At 52.6% G+C, this 14758-nt stretch overlaps 1 protein-coding gene across 1 annotated transcript; it reads right to left on the bottom strand.

Annotated features, from left to right (window-relative positions):
- Positions 1-847: 847 nt before the first annotated feature.
- arhgef49 (Rho guanine nucleotide exchange factor 49) lies at positions 848-7610 on the bottom strand. Its single transcript, XM_029256921.1, has 7 exons — positions 6235-7610; positions 5194-5253; positions 4944-5118; positions 4288-4534; positions 2208-2776; positions 1931-2076; positions 848-1674 (listed from the first exon to the last, which is right to left on the bottom strand). Exons 1-7 carry the CDS (start codon positions 7608-7610, stop codon positions 864-866), a joined length of 3384 nt encoding a protein of 1127 aa, XP_029112754.1. The 3' UTR covers positions 848-863.
- Between the last annotated feature and the right edge of the window lie 7148 nt (positions 7611-14758).

Here is a 14758-nt window from a genome sequence, read left to right as displayed (position 1 = left end):
CAATATTTTGTAGCCAGGATGAAACTTTTTCAGCGAGGAAAAACAATTGTCAAGCGCTCCCTGTAATAATAGGAAATGATGGACAGCCAACAGCCAATCCACCTTTGAAAAACTGCTGGTGGGTAACAGCATTCAGTCTTTTTTATTACAAACAAGACATAAGTCCAGTGACTCAACAGGAAGTTGTCTTGATTGACCAAGGTCAAGCTTTTTCTTCATTTGATGGTAGTTGATTTAAAGGTACACCTTAAACAGAAAAATAAATACAGAAAAATGTGAACTAAGGGTGTGCGAACCTGTTATACGGCTTCTCGGCATTCTGGGGTTAAATTGAATGTAGAGTAAATTGTCTGGGGTTATTGCTGTTGGGTAACTTGCCCTCGGCACAGCGACAGAAGCCCCAGCCGGACACTATTTCTGGAAAGACTGTCAGCATATTAGCATATTATAACATACAATAACACAATAAGGAAATGTTTTACTGTGCATTGCCTCGGTTCTCATTAATGCATAACCACACGTTTGGATACATTTTTGCTGACGTCTCAAAGTTCTTGTTCTGAATGTAAATTTTTAATCATGCTTGTTAATACAAACTTGAGAACAGGAATTGAAAAAAACTTTTACAATTTTGTAGCAAACCTTTCTAAAAATCAGAGGAAAGTGATATACAATGCTCATGTGCAGAAGTACTCCTTTTTGATACAAAAAGTGAATCCTTGTGTCCTGCTGTCTTCTGAATTTTTTCATATCCTGACGTTTACTTGTCTGGGAGATTCAGAAGATCCCAGCGACGGCACTGGAACGGAGAAAAGGAAGCTGATGTTCTCCGTAGCTCAGGTGGTGTTCCTCAGGGTCCAGTATCAGGACCGGTTCTGGTTTGTGTTGATCATGATGTTGGGGAGGGCATTGCGCCTCTTTCTCCAGGGCCCCAGGTCACACGAGTATCTCTTGATCTGGTGGAACCACTGCTGTGTGCGGGACTTGTCGGCGGCCCGGAAAACAAAGGCCTCACGAGGGATGTCCAGAAGCTCGAAGGTATCGTCACAATCGGGGTCAACCGACACCACGCAGTTTCCCAGTCGAATGGGTTCCCGCAGGACGGCGAACTTGCCGCTGCTCTTGTCCTTGATGAGTACCAGCACACCATCATGCACAGGCTCTGGAGGGTCCCTGCCCTGAATCCCACGCTCAGGTGGTGCGTCTGTTGCCCGGCGAGTGCGCACCATCAGCACACTCTGCACGTTCTGGAACTTGAGAACCTTGCTTCCCTTCTTGGTCCACTGGCCGTCAGCCGGTTGCGACAGCTGGAGGGCACCTTCCATCACAAAACGAGTGCTCTCCCGCATCCAGCCCACGGCCTTCATGGACACCTCGCGCATCTCGACAGTGCCGGCCTCGCGATTCCTGCGGCTGTCCCGGCGGAAGGAACGTAGTGACCAGGCTGCGCCCTCCTGCTTGGTCTTCATGTTGATGTGCTCCAGATGAGACTCCACACGACGCTTGGCCTCGCGCAGGCTCCCGCTGTCCGGGTGGCTCTCAGCTGTCGCTTTGCTGATGCGATTCAGAAGTAGTGGGTACTTAGTCACTCTCTGCAGCGGCGCCATCAGGAAGGAACGCAGGTTCATCCTCCGCAAGGCTGTGTTGTCATTCTGCGAGACGTCTAAGAAGATTCTGGAACAGAGGAGCATTCCCTTAGTTAGGCTACTGCAGAATGAGGAACCTGGAATGGGAACCCAGAATGAGGACCTGAACCAAATCTGGCCCCAAAATGCGTTCTTGAGGTGGGGAGCCATTGTACTCGGTTCCTCCACTCTGAAAATTAGAACCCGTAAGCTAATGGGTAACGGCGGTACATAGAATGACAATGGCAATGGAGTGACAAGGGCTTGGTAGAGTGAAGCCTGGGGAGATCTCCAAAGGACCGTACCTCAGCAGCTCCTTCTCCTTCTCCAATGTGTTGAGCATGTTGACAGAGCTGGACTGCTGTAGGCAGTAGGTCTGGAAGGCGGGCAGCATGTTGACGAACTCCAGGAAGATCTCGCCAATGCACACCGTCAGCAGATCCTCATCACCCTGGATGAGAATGGACCAATGACGGTGCATTTCTGCACTTTGGGTGCTAAGGGACGTGTGCGCATAGGCAACAAGTAAAGCACGTGAAACGCGATGCACACCTGGAGTCTGCGCAGGGAGACCTGCCTCACCTGGTCAAAGGCCCGGTCGATGGCATCCTGAAGGCGCTCGGTGAACTTCTCGTTGACATCGATGAGCTCCTGCACGTTGCTAAAGACCACGGCCAGCTGCTCGGAGGTGAGCAGGCCGGCCCCGCGCATCGGGCAGTAGAACTCCTCCTTGATGATGCGGAGGTCCTCACCGTAGCTGGCCTCAGTGTTGAGGAACTCCAGGACGGCCTCCTTGCGCTCCGTGCGCAGCTTCAGGCACCGGTCGCAGAGACTGCCGCCCACAGCCGGGTCGAGCTGTCCGCAGTCCGGACAGGGTTGCCGGGTCTCCCAGGCCCTGAGGGAGGAACCCGGTGGCCCCCAGTGCCGGGCCAGTCCAGAGCCAATGCCGCTGTCCACACGTTCCACCTCGGAAGTTGCCGAGTGGTTCTGCCGGTGCACTTCGTCCTCCTCGCGCTCGTCGCTGAGCCCCACCACCCCGCTGTCCGCACTCAGGCTGCTCACGTTGCTCCAGCGGTGCTGCCCCGTCTTGGCCACGACGCCCAGAGCCACATCCTCGGCCCCCACGGTGGTCTCCGAGCGGCTCTTGCCAGCTGAAGAAGAGCAGCAGTTAGCTGAAGATGCACCAGACCCATTGTGAACAGGAACACGTTTTACCAGAAGGTCACTTTGATGGCCAAGAACATGTGCATGTACAAGGAATTAAAGGACGATCCTTCATATGTACTATATCTGACACTTTTCTTCAAAGCAATTTACAGTGATTTGCCCATTTATACAGCTGAGCAATTTGTAGTTTCAGTTCAGGGTTAGTCTCTTGCTCAAACATACGACAGTATGACGTGGGATTTGAACACGTAACCTCTAAATCAGCAGACAGCAGCGCCAACCACTACGCCACCTGCTGCCCCACAGCAGAATAACATCCAAAGCAGTCAGGTGCCCACACAGTAACACTTTTTAAAGAGGATGCAACAAATAAATAATATACCATCTCTCTGTGCACTTAGTCTGACCCCAGTTATAGCTGCACATGCAAAAATTCCCAGAGGTTACCTGAGCAGCACGGTAAAAAGTGGCTGATGTAACACTGATACATTTAATTACACTTTTGATCAACGATTCATATATTCCTCACGTAATTCAGTAAGAGGTCCAAACGGGCTGAAGGACAGGTAAACGAAGTATGGATTTCTGGAGTACAGGTAAAGTTTCTGGTTTTTGGTTTATTGCGAAGGGCACTTCCCTCCTTAGCTATAAAAATAAATTTAATCCGCTTCTCTACTCCATCGTCTCAGAGGAGGATAATCAAAATAATGCAAATTTTTTGAACCCTTCGCAGAGCTCCACTGTCCAGTGTTTGCGCTGTGTAAGCGATGGTGTTCACCTCCATAAATTTGCTGCTGCTGCTATTTATGCTACAGTTTATTCTGCATTTTGCTGCACTATATTGCTGTGATTGGGGGGTGGGAGGGGTTTTCCATCAGTCCCTTGCTGCTTGCTACATTCTGAGTTTTAAAAGCGTTCCTGTGATGGTGTAACAGGACACATTTTCTCTGATGAAGCACAAAGAGCTCTTCTGTCCATAGATTCAATGTGTTTTACATTTATTTATTTAGCAGATGCTTTTCTCCAAAGCGACTTCCAATGAACTCTATGTAGTGTTATCAGCCCACATACCTTATTCACCGCGGTGACTTACACTGCTAGATACATTATGTCACTCATCCATACATCAGTGGAACACACTCTCTCTGTGTCAGTCACACACTATGAGTGAACCTGAGCAGCATGTCTTTGCAGTGTGGGAGGAAACCAGAGCACCGAGGAAACACACAAACTCTACACAGACTGAGCGGGGATCAAACCACAATCGTGTCCTCTCGCACCACCCAGGCACTGTGAGACAGCAGCGCTACTCGCTGTGCCACCCTATGCCACCATGTTCTGCGGCTGAATGTTACCCCACGCTGTGGGAATTCTGGGAATTGTGTCGTACAGTAAAAAGCAGGCCGTTCCTCCTCAGAGCCACATGTGCAGCTGCGAAATGCACAGCAGCCCGGTGTTGCTGTCGTTGCTGCATGAACGGCGACACCCCACTCACAGCCGCTCCCAGTCCTCTGCTGCCGATGGAGGAAGGCGGCCGCTGCTGCCATCTTCAGCTCCAGCTGCTTGCGCTTGGCGCCGTCGGTGGGCATCGGGTCGCTGAAGTGGGGGCGGAGGCGACAGGCGCGCTGCACTCTCACCGACTCGGCCGCCTCGTACGCCACATCCAGGCTGGACCGCCGGCAGCCCAGGCTGGAGGGCTGCTGATTGGAGGAGGGAGGCGACACGGAACAGGTGTGACGCGTCTTCATGTGTGACGATATGGCAGCGTGTGAACTGACGAGTTGTGGACCCAATGTCAGTGACTGTTGGCTTTTTATTACTTTTTTTCATAATATTTTTATTAAATATAAAGAAACAGACATTTGTGATGGACGGGTGTCTCCCCCACCCAGCCTTGTGCGCAGTGATTCCAGGACAGGCTCCGGATGACCGTGACCCTGACCCGGACAAGCGGTCAACAAAAGCCAGTAAGAGAGTGAGTGAAACAGCCCTCCTTACAATAAGTACAATACCATGGTACATAAAGACACATATGTATTTACAGGATCTGTAGTACATAAGTGTGTGTGTGTGTGTGTGTGTGTGTGTGTGTGTGTGTGTGTGTGGGGGGGGGGGCATCTCTCATGCTCACAGCACCAGGAGGTGTCTTACACAGTTTGTCGCCGCACCCCCTCCGCAAGGCTCATCCCCGGTCTCCGCACCACTGGCCGCAGTCGCTATGGCAACCGCAGCGGGCTGACGGCTCATCCGGGGAGCGGTGACGTCATCGCCGTCCCGCTCACGTGACAGCATGGCGGAGGCCTCGGCTACGACTTCTGCAGTGCAGCTGGGGGAGGGAGAGCGGGTGAGTCGGGGATGGTATTACCATTCTCAGCACCTCCTCTTCCCATCCTGTCCTCACCGCTCGCCCAGCACCTCCCCCCCTTCCTGAATCCCCATCCCAGGGCTCAGGGGGCTCAGGCTGAAGCAATTAGATGCACCAGTTCACATTAACACCTGAACTGCGTGTCTACACACACAATGTTCCAGACCCCCTTCTGTGTGTGTGCGGCTTCTGGTGTCTGTTTCTCCCACGCAGAGAGCTGTGCAAACGGGTAAAACGCTGTATATGTGACACATGGTATGTCATCTCCACATGGTAATTTGGGTGCTGTTTACTGCTTGGTACAGTAACACTGGGCTTCATATCGGTGTCGATCGGTGTGTCGTCGCATTAACACATTTTTCCCCGACTCTTCTCCAGAGCGAAGTAGGGATCAGAGTAAACGGAAGCGCAGGCTTCGACAGGCTGTAAAAACCGGGCCTTCAATCCGAGGTCTTGAACTCGAATGAATGAACGGATCAGTTATTATATGTCACAGAAAGTCAGATTACATGGGAGAAATTGGGATGTGTCTCTATTAATACACACCTTACTGTTACTTATATCTGACACTTTCAGCCAGGTTTGTACATTCAGCTACTTAGACTGATTTACCTATTGATACAGCAGGGAAATTTTTCCTGTATGAGGTCAGGGTTAATACCTTGAGCAAGGAACTACAGCGGAGCAGGTTTGGCGGAAGCTCTAGCCGCTGCTCCACCTGCTGTCCCGAAGATGTCCTGCACAGTGTGTGTTGGGGGTTCCCCCCACAGTACAGGGTGAATGAGCTGTGGGACAAAACTGTCCAGCAGCAGAACTATGAGCCTTTCTGGACCAGCACTACATACCCATTGAAAGTTCACATTCGTAAGGGGGGGCCGCCGGAGCCCGACTCCATCCCTTTCTCCAAACTGTGGAACCTGGAGCTCCAAAGCGGAGCACAGAACATGGACCCTACTGCAGCCCCCACCCCATACAGACCAATGCAGACCAATTCCAGAATAAATCAAGAGCTGGTGATCATCAGCCCTGGTGTTTTCTGTGACACCCACCATAACCCCCCCCCTCGAAGCAGCTCACCTCTTCCTGATGAGGTCCAGAGCCGAGCCGAAGAACCCGTCCCGGATCCTGGAGATCTTGGCGCCGTCCAGCAGGAGAGACGGGCAGCAGCTGGACGACGGAGCGCAGCTCTCGCGCCAGTGCGGGGCGCCAACACCGGCCGTGTCTGCGTTCGGGCTCCACGTGAGGTCCCCGGGAGGCTCTTCTTGGCCCGTTGCCTGGGGGTCCAGGCAGGACCTGGGGGCGGGGCTTGTGCACACGGGGGCGGCGACACCGTCTGCGCCTCCGCTCTCACTGACGGTGGCCTCCGAGCCGGTGGGGTCGTCCACGACTCTCTTTTCTCCAGAGCGCCCGTCTGGGACGTCCTCGCTGACACCAGTTCCCCCGTCCTGGGGTGCGGGAGGACCCTCCGCGTGTCCCGGCTCCGCCTCCGCAGGGTTTCCCTTTCCGTCGTTCCGTCCATCCTGTTTAACCCCCTCAACCCCACCTTCCTTCTGCCGCATCCTCTTGAATTCCTCGAAGGTGGGGATGTGCAGACGCCCCACGGGGGGCCTCCTGCGCTCCGGTTTGCAGTGCGAATAGAGTCCGTCGGGAGGGTCGGTCGAGGGCAGCGCCAGGTTGGGGGAGCTCCTCTGGCGCCGCAGCTGCAGCCTCCTCATCACTTCCTGCTTGATCTCCTCTGGGCTCGTGATGGGACGCGTCGACAGGAGCCTCGGGCCACGGGCCAAGCGGCAGCCGGCGGGGCAGGTGTGGGCCCTTTCCCCCCCACGGGGCCCCCACGTGGGGGCGGCCTTGGCTGCCGTGCCCCGCGGCTTCAGCGGCCTGTTTGGCTCGATCGCCCGGGCGCTTTGGCTGCGGAGCCTTTCTCTCACTCCCTTCCACGTGCTTCCGCTGGCTGTCCTCTCGTCCGCAACGGGGAAAAGCCCCTGAGGCAGAAGAGGCCGGTCCCTCCTCAGCGGCACACGGAGCGGGTTCGAGGCCTCGGGCGACCCGGCGCTGGCGGCGGCACAGTGGAAGGCGAGCTCGCTGTCCACGCTCCTGCAGGTGGCGCCGAAGGTGTGGAGCCCTGCGTCGGAAAGGGCCGACAAGTGCAAGTTCTCCATGCTGCGGAAGAGCCGGGCGCTGGGGACGTCCTCCTGGGCACAGTGCCCACAGGTCTCAGCCCAACCCGGCCGGGTGGCGGATCTCACGCGGCTCGTACCGTCCGCGGGGCGGCTGTCGAGGCCCTGGCAGCCGGGGGCAACGGGACAGCGGTTGCCACGGGCAACGGAACGGCAGCCAGGGATCTCCGGCGGAGCCTCCTGGAGCTCAGGAAGGCATGGCTCCAGGTGGACAACGCCACCAGCGTGACAGTCGACCGCCGAGTCATCGCACGACACGTCTCTCACATCAGGCATCGGGGCGGCTGAAGTCCCAGGACGCACCTTCGGAGGGAAGCTCGAGGACCCCAGCCCTGGAGACGCAACGGCAGGACGGGACACCAGTAGGACAAACCTTCACAAGGACGTCCATCTCTCACACACACACCAGTGCTTGTCAAGTTGCTCAACATATCAGCAAAGAACAAAATAAAAAGCCAAACCTCTCCATGGTACCATCGGCGTGGCAGCTGAAGAGCCAGTTCTTCCGCTCATGTATTCGTTCCTTCATTATGGACAACCACTTAACCGCCAGAATAAAAAAATTACTCTCAGAACACAGTGAGCGACTACATGAGTAAACAACTGGGTCTGTTCGATCACTTTAAATATGTATGTGCTGTATGTACATATCTCGTGTGTGTGTGTGTGTGTGTGTGTGTGTACAGCGCTGCTCGAAAGTGTGTGAAGCCCTCGTGTCCTTTAGTTTTACCATGATTTTCTAATGAGACGTATCAGGTGTGTGATGACCAGTCCCATATTTTGCTTCGGAGGAAATCGTGTGCGTAGTACAAGCACACAAGTAGTGTAAAGGTGTAAAAATAAGTGTTTCGCCAGTTAAACCAAGTAGGTAAGTAGGATCAGGTGTGTATTTCATAATCATTTCTTCTTTTTAGAAGTTTATTTAAAAGTCGGAGGTTTAGATTTTATAAACACACATGTCGCTCAATCCAGGAGACGGAGGAGAACCTGGATGCACCTCCGCTGCTGTAAAGATGACAACGCTGGACCTCCAGGGCACAAGGGTCAAATGGCACAGCTTATGACAGTTATTCATTTATCTGACACTTTTCTCCAAAGCAACTTACAGTGTTAATCTACTTGTAGTTATTTACCCATTTATACAGCAGGGTAATTACACTGCAGTAATTCAGGGTAAGTACCTCGCTCAAGGGTACTACAGCCAGAGGTGGGGATTGAACCTACAACCTTGGGGGCCAAAGGGAGCAGTTCAAACCACTACATCACCAGCCTTAGAGAACAGTGGGCGCCCTCTTTATGGACCCAGTGTTACTTATTTGAAGGGATCCCCTGTTTATAAAACACTAGTGTTTGCGTGTCGAAAAAATCGCCGCGTCTTTTCCGCCTCTCTGTTATTCCTCCGATACAATTAGCAGCACGAAGAAAGCAATCAGGCAGATTGATTTTTAAGGGAGGGACATTAAGCATTTCAACGAGGGTTCCGGCGAGGTGCTTCATTCATCACCGCTGACACCCGCGATTTACCCACGATGCATCTTAATGCTCCCCGGCGCGGAACTGCTGACGTGCGGATAAACGGACTTGGAGGCCCTTAAAGCACTTTGCCGCGTCGGATGCGGTGAAGCGCGTCGTTTCATTTACGACAGCCTTCCCGTCTGTGGGCCTGACAGATAGGCAGATGAGAGCGAGAGCGTGTGTGTGTGTGTGTGTGTGTGTGTGTGTGAGACCGAATTAGCATGGATCCCCGCAGACACTGCCAGACAAGCTCTGCCGCCCTCTAATGGGTTCGATCCCGGAGCCAGCAGGCCGCACTGCTGTGACTCCGCAAAGGGTCCGTGGGGGGTCTTTCACATCAAACAGCGGGGCTCTAAATGTGTGCGACTGCTGCTCTAGGACCCATAACGGAGCTGCGAGGAGTTCCTGGACGAGATGCAAACATGCTGCTCCGTCCGAACCTCGAGTACCGCAGTACAGAGGACCGCGCCCACGACACTCGGACAAAATCCATCCGTCGTCAAGATCCGCTTCGGCAACACGGGGCACGAGGCCAAAGGGGGACGCACCCGGGACGGGACGCCAATCCGTCGCAAGGTGCCCCCCAAACAGGACTCGAACCCTAGACCCACCCCGCGGCAGGCACCGGCCCCCCCTGGACGAAATCATCTTGCTAAATAAATGCAAACATAAAAAATAGAAAAATATTAAAAAAAGCATTTACACAGAAGCACATTATTATTAATCAATTTACCTGACACTGCTGTTGGGGGGCACTTGGTAGTGTAGTGGTTAGGGCTGTTGCCTTTGGATCCACAGCTTCACTCCCACCTCCAACTACAGTACCCCTGAGCAAGGTACTTACCCAAAAATTACCCAGCTGTATAAATGGGTAAATAACTGCAGGCAGACTGACATTGTGAGTTGCTTCGGAGAAAAGCATCAGCTAAATGTTGTTGAAGGTAACGTGTTTGATTTATATAGTCAGGGTGTTTTACCCATTTATACAGCAGAGTATAACACAGTAACACAACATGTCTTCTATAAAACACTTGTTTAAATCGTGGTACCATAAGCGGCTCAACTCACCCCATTTTATTCAGTCCTCGGCCCCTCTGGTGCGGTTCGGCCCCCAGCAAACGCCCATTTCTGGTGTCACACACCCCCTCTGAGTCCAGCGTCCAGAACCATGGCGACGCGATACACTGCACTCCGACGGTAGGGAGGGAGCAGAGATGAAGAAAACATCAACAAAGGCGTCTTACGAGATGTATTCATAGAGCTGTGAGAGCAGATGCAGGTTGTGTGACAGTTGTAGAAATCGTTCCTTTACATGGGAGCTCAAACAGGAAGAGCAGCGATAACCAATCGATCAATCAGCCATCAATAAGTTCAGAAATTAATCTGCTGTAATGAAATGTGCATTCGCAGTAACTGCCTGTCCAGTGGGGGGTGGGGGGGGGTCACGGTGGTCCAGAGTCTATCCCAGAAGCACAGGGTGTGAGGGAGGGTATATGAGTCCATCACAGTGCAAACACACACACACACTAACAGCAGTTTGGAATCACAAATTCACCTGAAACACATGTCATTGGACTGTGGGAGGAAACCAGAGCACCTGGAGGAAACCCATACGAACATGGGGAGAACATGCGAGCACAGATGAAGCCCGAGTCGAACCCGTGTGGGAACCCAGAGCCCAGGTGCTGTGTGGCCACCCGCTGTGCCACTCTGCCGCCCCTTGCTTATAGCTTTCTCTGATGAACTTTCTTTACTTAACGTGGGGCAGCAGGGGGCGTAGCGGTTAAAGCTGCCCGCTTTGGACATGAAGGACTCGGGTTTCAGCCCCCGCTCCTGCTGTTCTACCCTCGATCAAGGTTTTTAACCTGGATTAATGTAATGAAATTTCTGAGCCGTAATCCGATGGGTAAATAGTGTAAGTTGCTTTGGAGAAGCACATCAGCTAAATGAATAATGCGGAAGACCCTCGACCATCCCCGCTCGGCCTCCTGTCTTACATGCGGTCGAACCCCATGTCCACCGCTCGATGTTCAGCAACAAGAGTCCCACCGGAGGTCTGAAGGCCCCAGGCTGTATTTAGGTTCGGAGGGCGGAGGGGAGGGTCGTGGTCTCTTGCGCTTCCACTGACTGCATGTAAACTCACGGAGGACCCTCTGTGTGTGAGAGATGGAGCGAAACCCCGCCCACAAGGCATTGATTGACAGCAGCTGACCCCCGCCCCCCCGACACTGCATCAGGTGTGGAGGACCCCCTGCGAATCTCCTCACGCCAATTATGCATCATTAGAGTCACAGAAACACAAACACAAAGTGGATCCCAGAGCGCTGCTCCGTCCCGCCGCCGTCTTTAATCGTGTCCTTCTGCAGCGGCAGGGAGGGAGACGGGCGTCGGCGCGACACTGATTTCGCTCCCCGGCGCACGTTCGCCATCTCCGATAATATCCCATCTCATCCGCTGGGTTCTTTGTTGCGCTGCTCTGTTACATCTCACAGATGATAATATCGCTGCACTTTTAACCCTTAACTGCACAGAAAAGAGCTTCACTGTCCTTGGTCATTAATGGAATAACTTAATTAATGGAACTTCCACATGGGGGGTCTGTGGGTGGAAACAGCCGTGCAAAGGGAGCAACTCATAAGGTCACGGTCCTGTATCTTTGTTATTTACTTATTTATTCATCTGACACTTCTCTCCAAACTGATCTTCAGATGCTAAGCTACTTACACTGATTTACCTATTTATACCGCTGGGTAACTTTTACTGTGTCAGTTCAGGGTAAGTACCTTGATCAGGGGAACTACAGCAGGGGGCATTTAAAGCTGTGTCTTCGTGGTAGAAGGCGAGAGTTCCGAGCCCTATGGTACCCACTCGTGCTTTTTAAGTTATTATCACACTTTTCTTTGTTATTAACCATTATTTAACACTCACTTTTGTGATTTACAGTAATTTTTACTGTAAGTGCTTTCATTGATGGTGTTATAACAGGAGAAGGGATTCAAACTTATAACCTTCTCATTGCAACACGGTGGGTCAAATCACTAGGCTTTGTGTCCAGCATGATTTTTTTTTTTTTTTCGGTTTCTGCATATGGCAATATTTACATTTATTAATTTCTTCACTCACACTTCTCTCCAAAGTGATTTACACCATCCAAGGTACCTGCAGTTACACACACTCTTAAACAGCGGGATAGTTTTTATTGGAGTGATTCAGGGTAAGTCCCTTGGCCAAGGGTGCTACAGCAGCTCAAAGAGATTCAAACCCGACACCTTTGGATCCGAAGATAAGAGCTGTAAGCACTGCACCATCGGCAGCCCCCGTGCCCAGTGTAACTAGTGCGCTGGTTTACTCTGTTTTTTGGTAGATTCACTTCTCCAGAGCTTAAACAAGACACTTGATCAATCCTGCGTTATTACCGCCTTTTACCGCGGCTGCTGTCACATAGTCCCGAGGGAGACGCGACGCCCTCGGTCTCGCCCTTCCCATCCTTTTCGAGGGGCGCTCGACAGCCACGAAACCGCGCGAATGCGGCGGAGCGACGATGAAACGGGCCTTTGTTCCGCCGTTCAATTGGACTGAGTGCTGACAGCTGAGTGCGGTGTAAGATGAAGGAGCGGGGGGTGGTGTGACCGTGGCGTGACCCCCCAGGCAGGCTGACCAAGGAGGGGTGAGCGGCGAAACGCATCCGTCCATCCAGCATCCGTGAGTGAAGGCGCACAGCTACAGGGAGCCGCAGCCCCCCAACTCAGCGTGACATCGCACACGCACCACGGCGGCGGAAGCGCTCGCACACTCCGGGGAGGGGGTGCGTGTAACGAGAGCGAACCCGCAGCGCTTCTGGAACAATCGCTGCTTCTTTTGCCCTGTACGTTCACATCCATTGAGGTAGCAGACACCTCTCAGCGGGTCCGCACCAGGGCACTTACAGCGATTCAGCCCTTTCTGCAGCATGGTATTTTTTACCGCATCGCTTCAGGGTAAGAAGTTTGATCAAGGACCATGGATTTGAACCCAGGTTCACCCGGTTGCAAAGCACTAACCCTGTCTGCCACACTTCCAGTTCCTTTAAATTAAACCCTGCCAGCGCTGCAATAATAATAATAATAATAATAATAATAATAATAATAATAATAATAATACATGGATGTATCCATAATTAAATGAAGAGGGATGTAATTACTCATTCAGTCCAGGGGGCATCACCCTCAACCTTGCGCCCAGTGATTCCGGGATAGGCTCCGGACCACTGCTACCCTCACCGATAGGAGCGGTCAATGAAAGCGGATGGATGGGATGTAATTACTAATAGTTTGCGAAACTATAGTATGCCCCGCTCCCCCCCCCATGAAGAAGCGTGAGCCGAGGAAGCTCGTACCTGCAGAAACTGGATTTGCGTGGATCTTCAGGTGTCAGCGGTGCTGGTAATTCCGTTCCCGTTGCTCGCAGGCTGCAAGACATTCCCAGGATGCCTCAGTCAGCTCTGTGGACAGTGCATTAGCTGGGACTGTGTACTCGGAGGGGGGGGGGGAGGGATCCCGCCTGTTAATCCGCACTAATGCAGCATCGCAGAAGCATGCGTGAGGAGCTCATCTCACTAAACCGTGGATTAGCCCGGGTGCCACCGGGCGACACGTGTGAGCAACCAAAGGTAAAACTGGAGTAAATCACAGGTAGAGGGGCCGTACCGCGGGCTGTCGACAGCAGCGCATCGGGGGGTGTGTGCACGTGGGACGGCGTTCTACTGCGGTACACTGTGGACAGAGAGTGATGAACATCCATCTCAGGATGAGCGATGCTCCTTCTGGGGCCGCGTGCAGCGTGATTAGCAGCGGTGTCTATAAATAGAGCTCGTCCAAGAAGCGCCAACACGTCTCACGGAGTGTGACAGTTACATTTACACACGTATTTGATGCTTATCCACCAAAGCGACTTACAGTTACAGAGCAAGGTTATTTTACTGGAGCAGTTCAGGGTAAGTACCTTGTTCAAGGGTGCTACAGCTGGAGGGGGGATTCGAACCAACAACCTTTGAGTCTAAAAGGGCAAGCTCTAATCACCGCACTACCAGCATTCCAGCAAACAGGGACCCTGACAGCACGCTGCTATCTTGGCAGTGACACGGAGGGACAGGACGGTCCCGCACACCTCGCGTCCCACATGAGACGCCACCGAACCGTCCGATAAAATCCATCGCGACCCGAAAGGAATCGACGGCTCAGTTCCCTCCGGATCCCTGAAAGCCGTGAGCCGGGATTCCCGGAAGAATTCCTTGATGAGAAACCCAAACGGGGTGATTAAACGCTGCTACGGACAATTTGGAAGCCGTATCAGGGGGGTTCGGGGGGGGGTTCCCTCTTTCCTCTCCCTTACCGCGGTATTGATTAACACTACACTTAAGGCCCTTCTGTCTGGTCAAAGAGATGGATTTGATTCAAGAAGCAAACTGTTAAAGGAGTTTGTTTAAACACCTGGCATATAAAAAATTAATATTTCTTTATAAGGGGCAGCTGGGAGCGTAGTGATTAGAGCTGCGGCATTTGGTCCCGGAGGTTGCAGGTTCAATCCCCACCTCTGCCTGTAGTAGCCTTGAGCAAGGTAATTGCTCCAGTAGCATTGTATAAATGGGTAAATAATGGTAAGTTGCTTTGGAGGAAAGCATCTGCTGTATGTTATTTTAAATACAAGAAGCTTCCGGAACACAAATGGTTCTTGAAGACAGAATCCCTGAGAAGCGACACCTAGCAGGGTGTTGAACCGGGTCGGTCACCAGCAGCCTCCCGGTTCTGCCATTTGCCCTTCAAGAATCTCGTTTCCCGTCTCTTCGTGTCGACGTGTGACCTCATCGCCGGCGAGGCTCATGAACATACCGTGGTAAACAGTCATAGCCAGGGTGGCAGCAGCAGCGGAAG

Source organism: Scleropages formosus, chromosome 12 (assembly GCF_900964775.1).
Source record: "Scleropages formosus chromosome 12, fSclFor1.1, whole genome shotgun sequence".
NCBI classification, from domain to species: Eukaryota; Metazoa; Chordata; class Actinopteri; order Osteoglossiformes; family Osteoglossidae; genus Scleropages; species Scleropages formosus.
The sequence above is the reverse complement of the archived record's forward strand: the minus strand, read 5'-3'. Positions and strand labels throughout refer to the sequence as shown.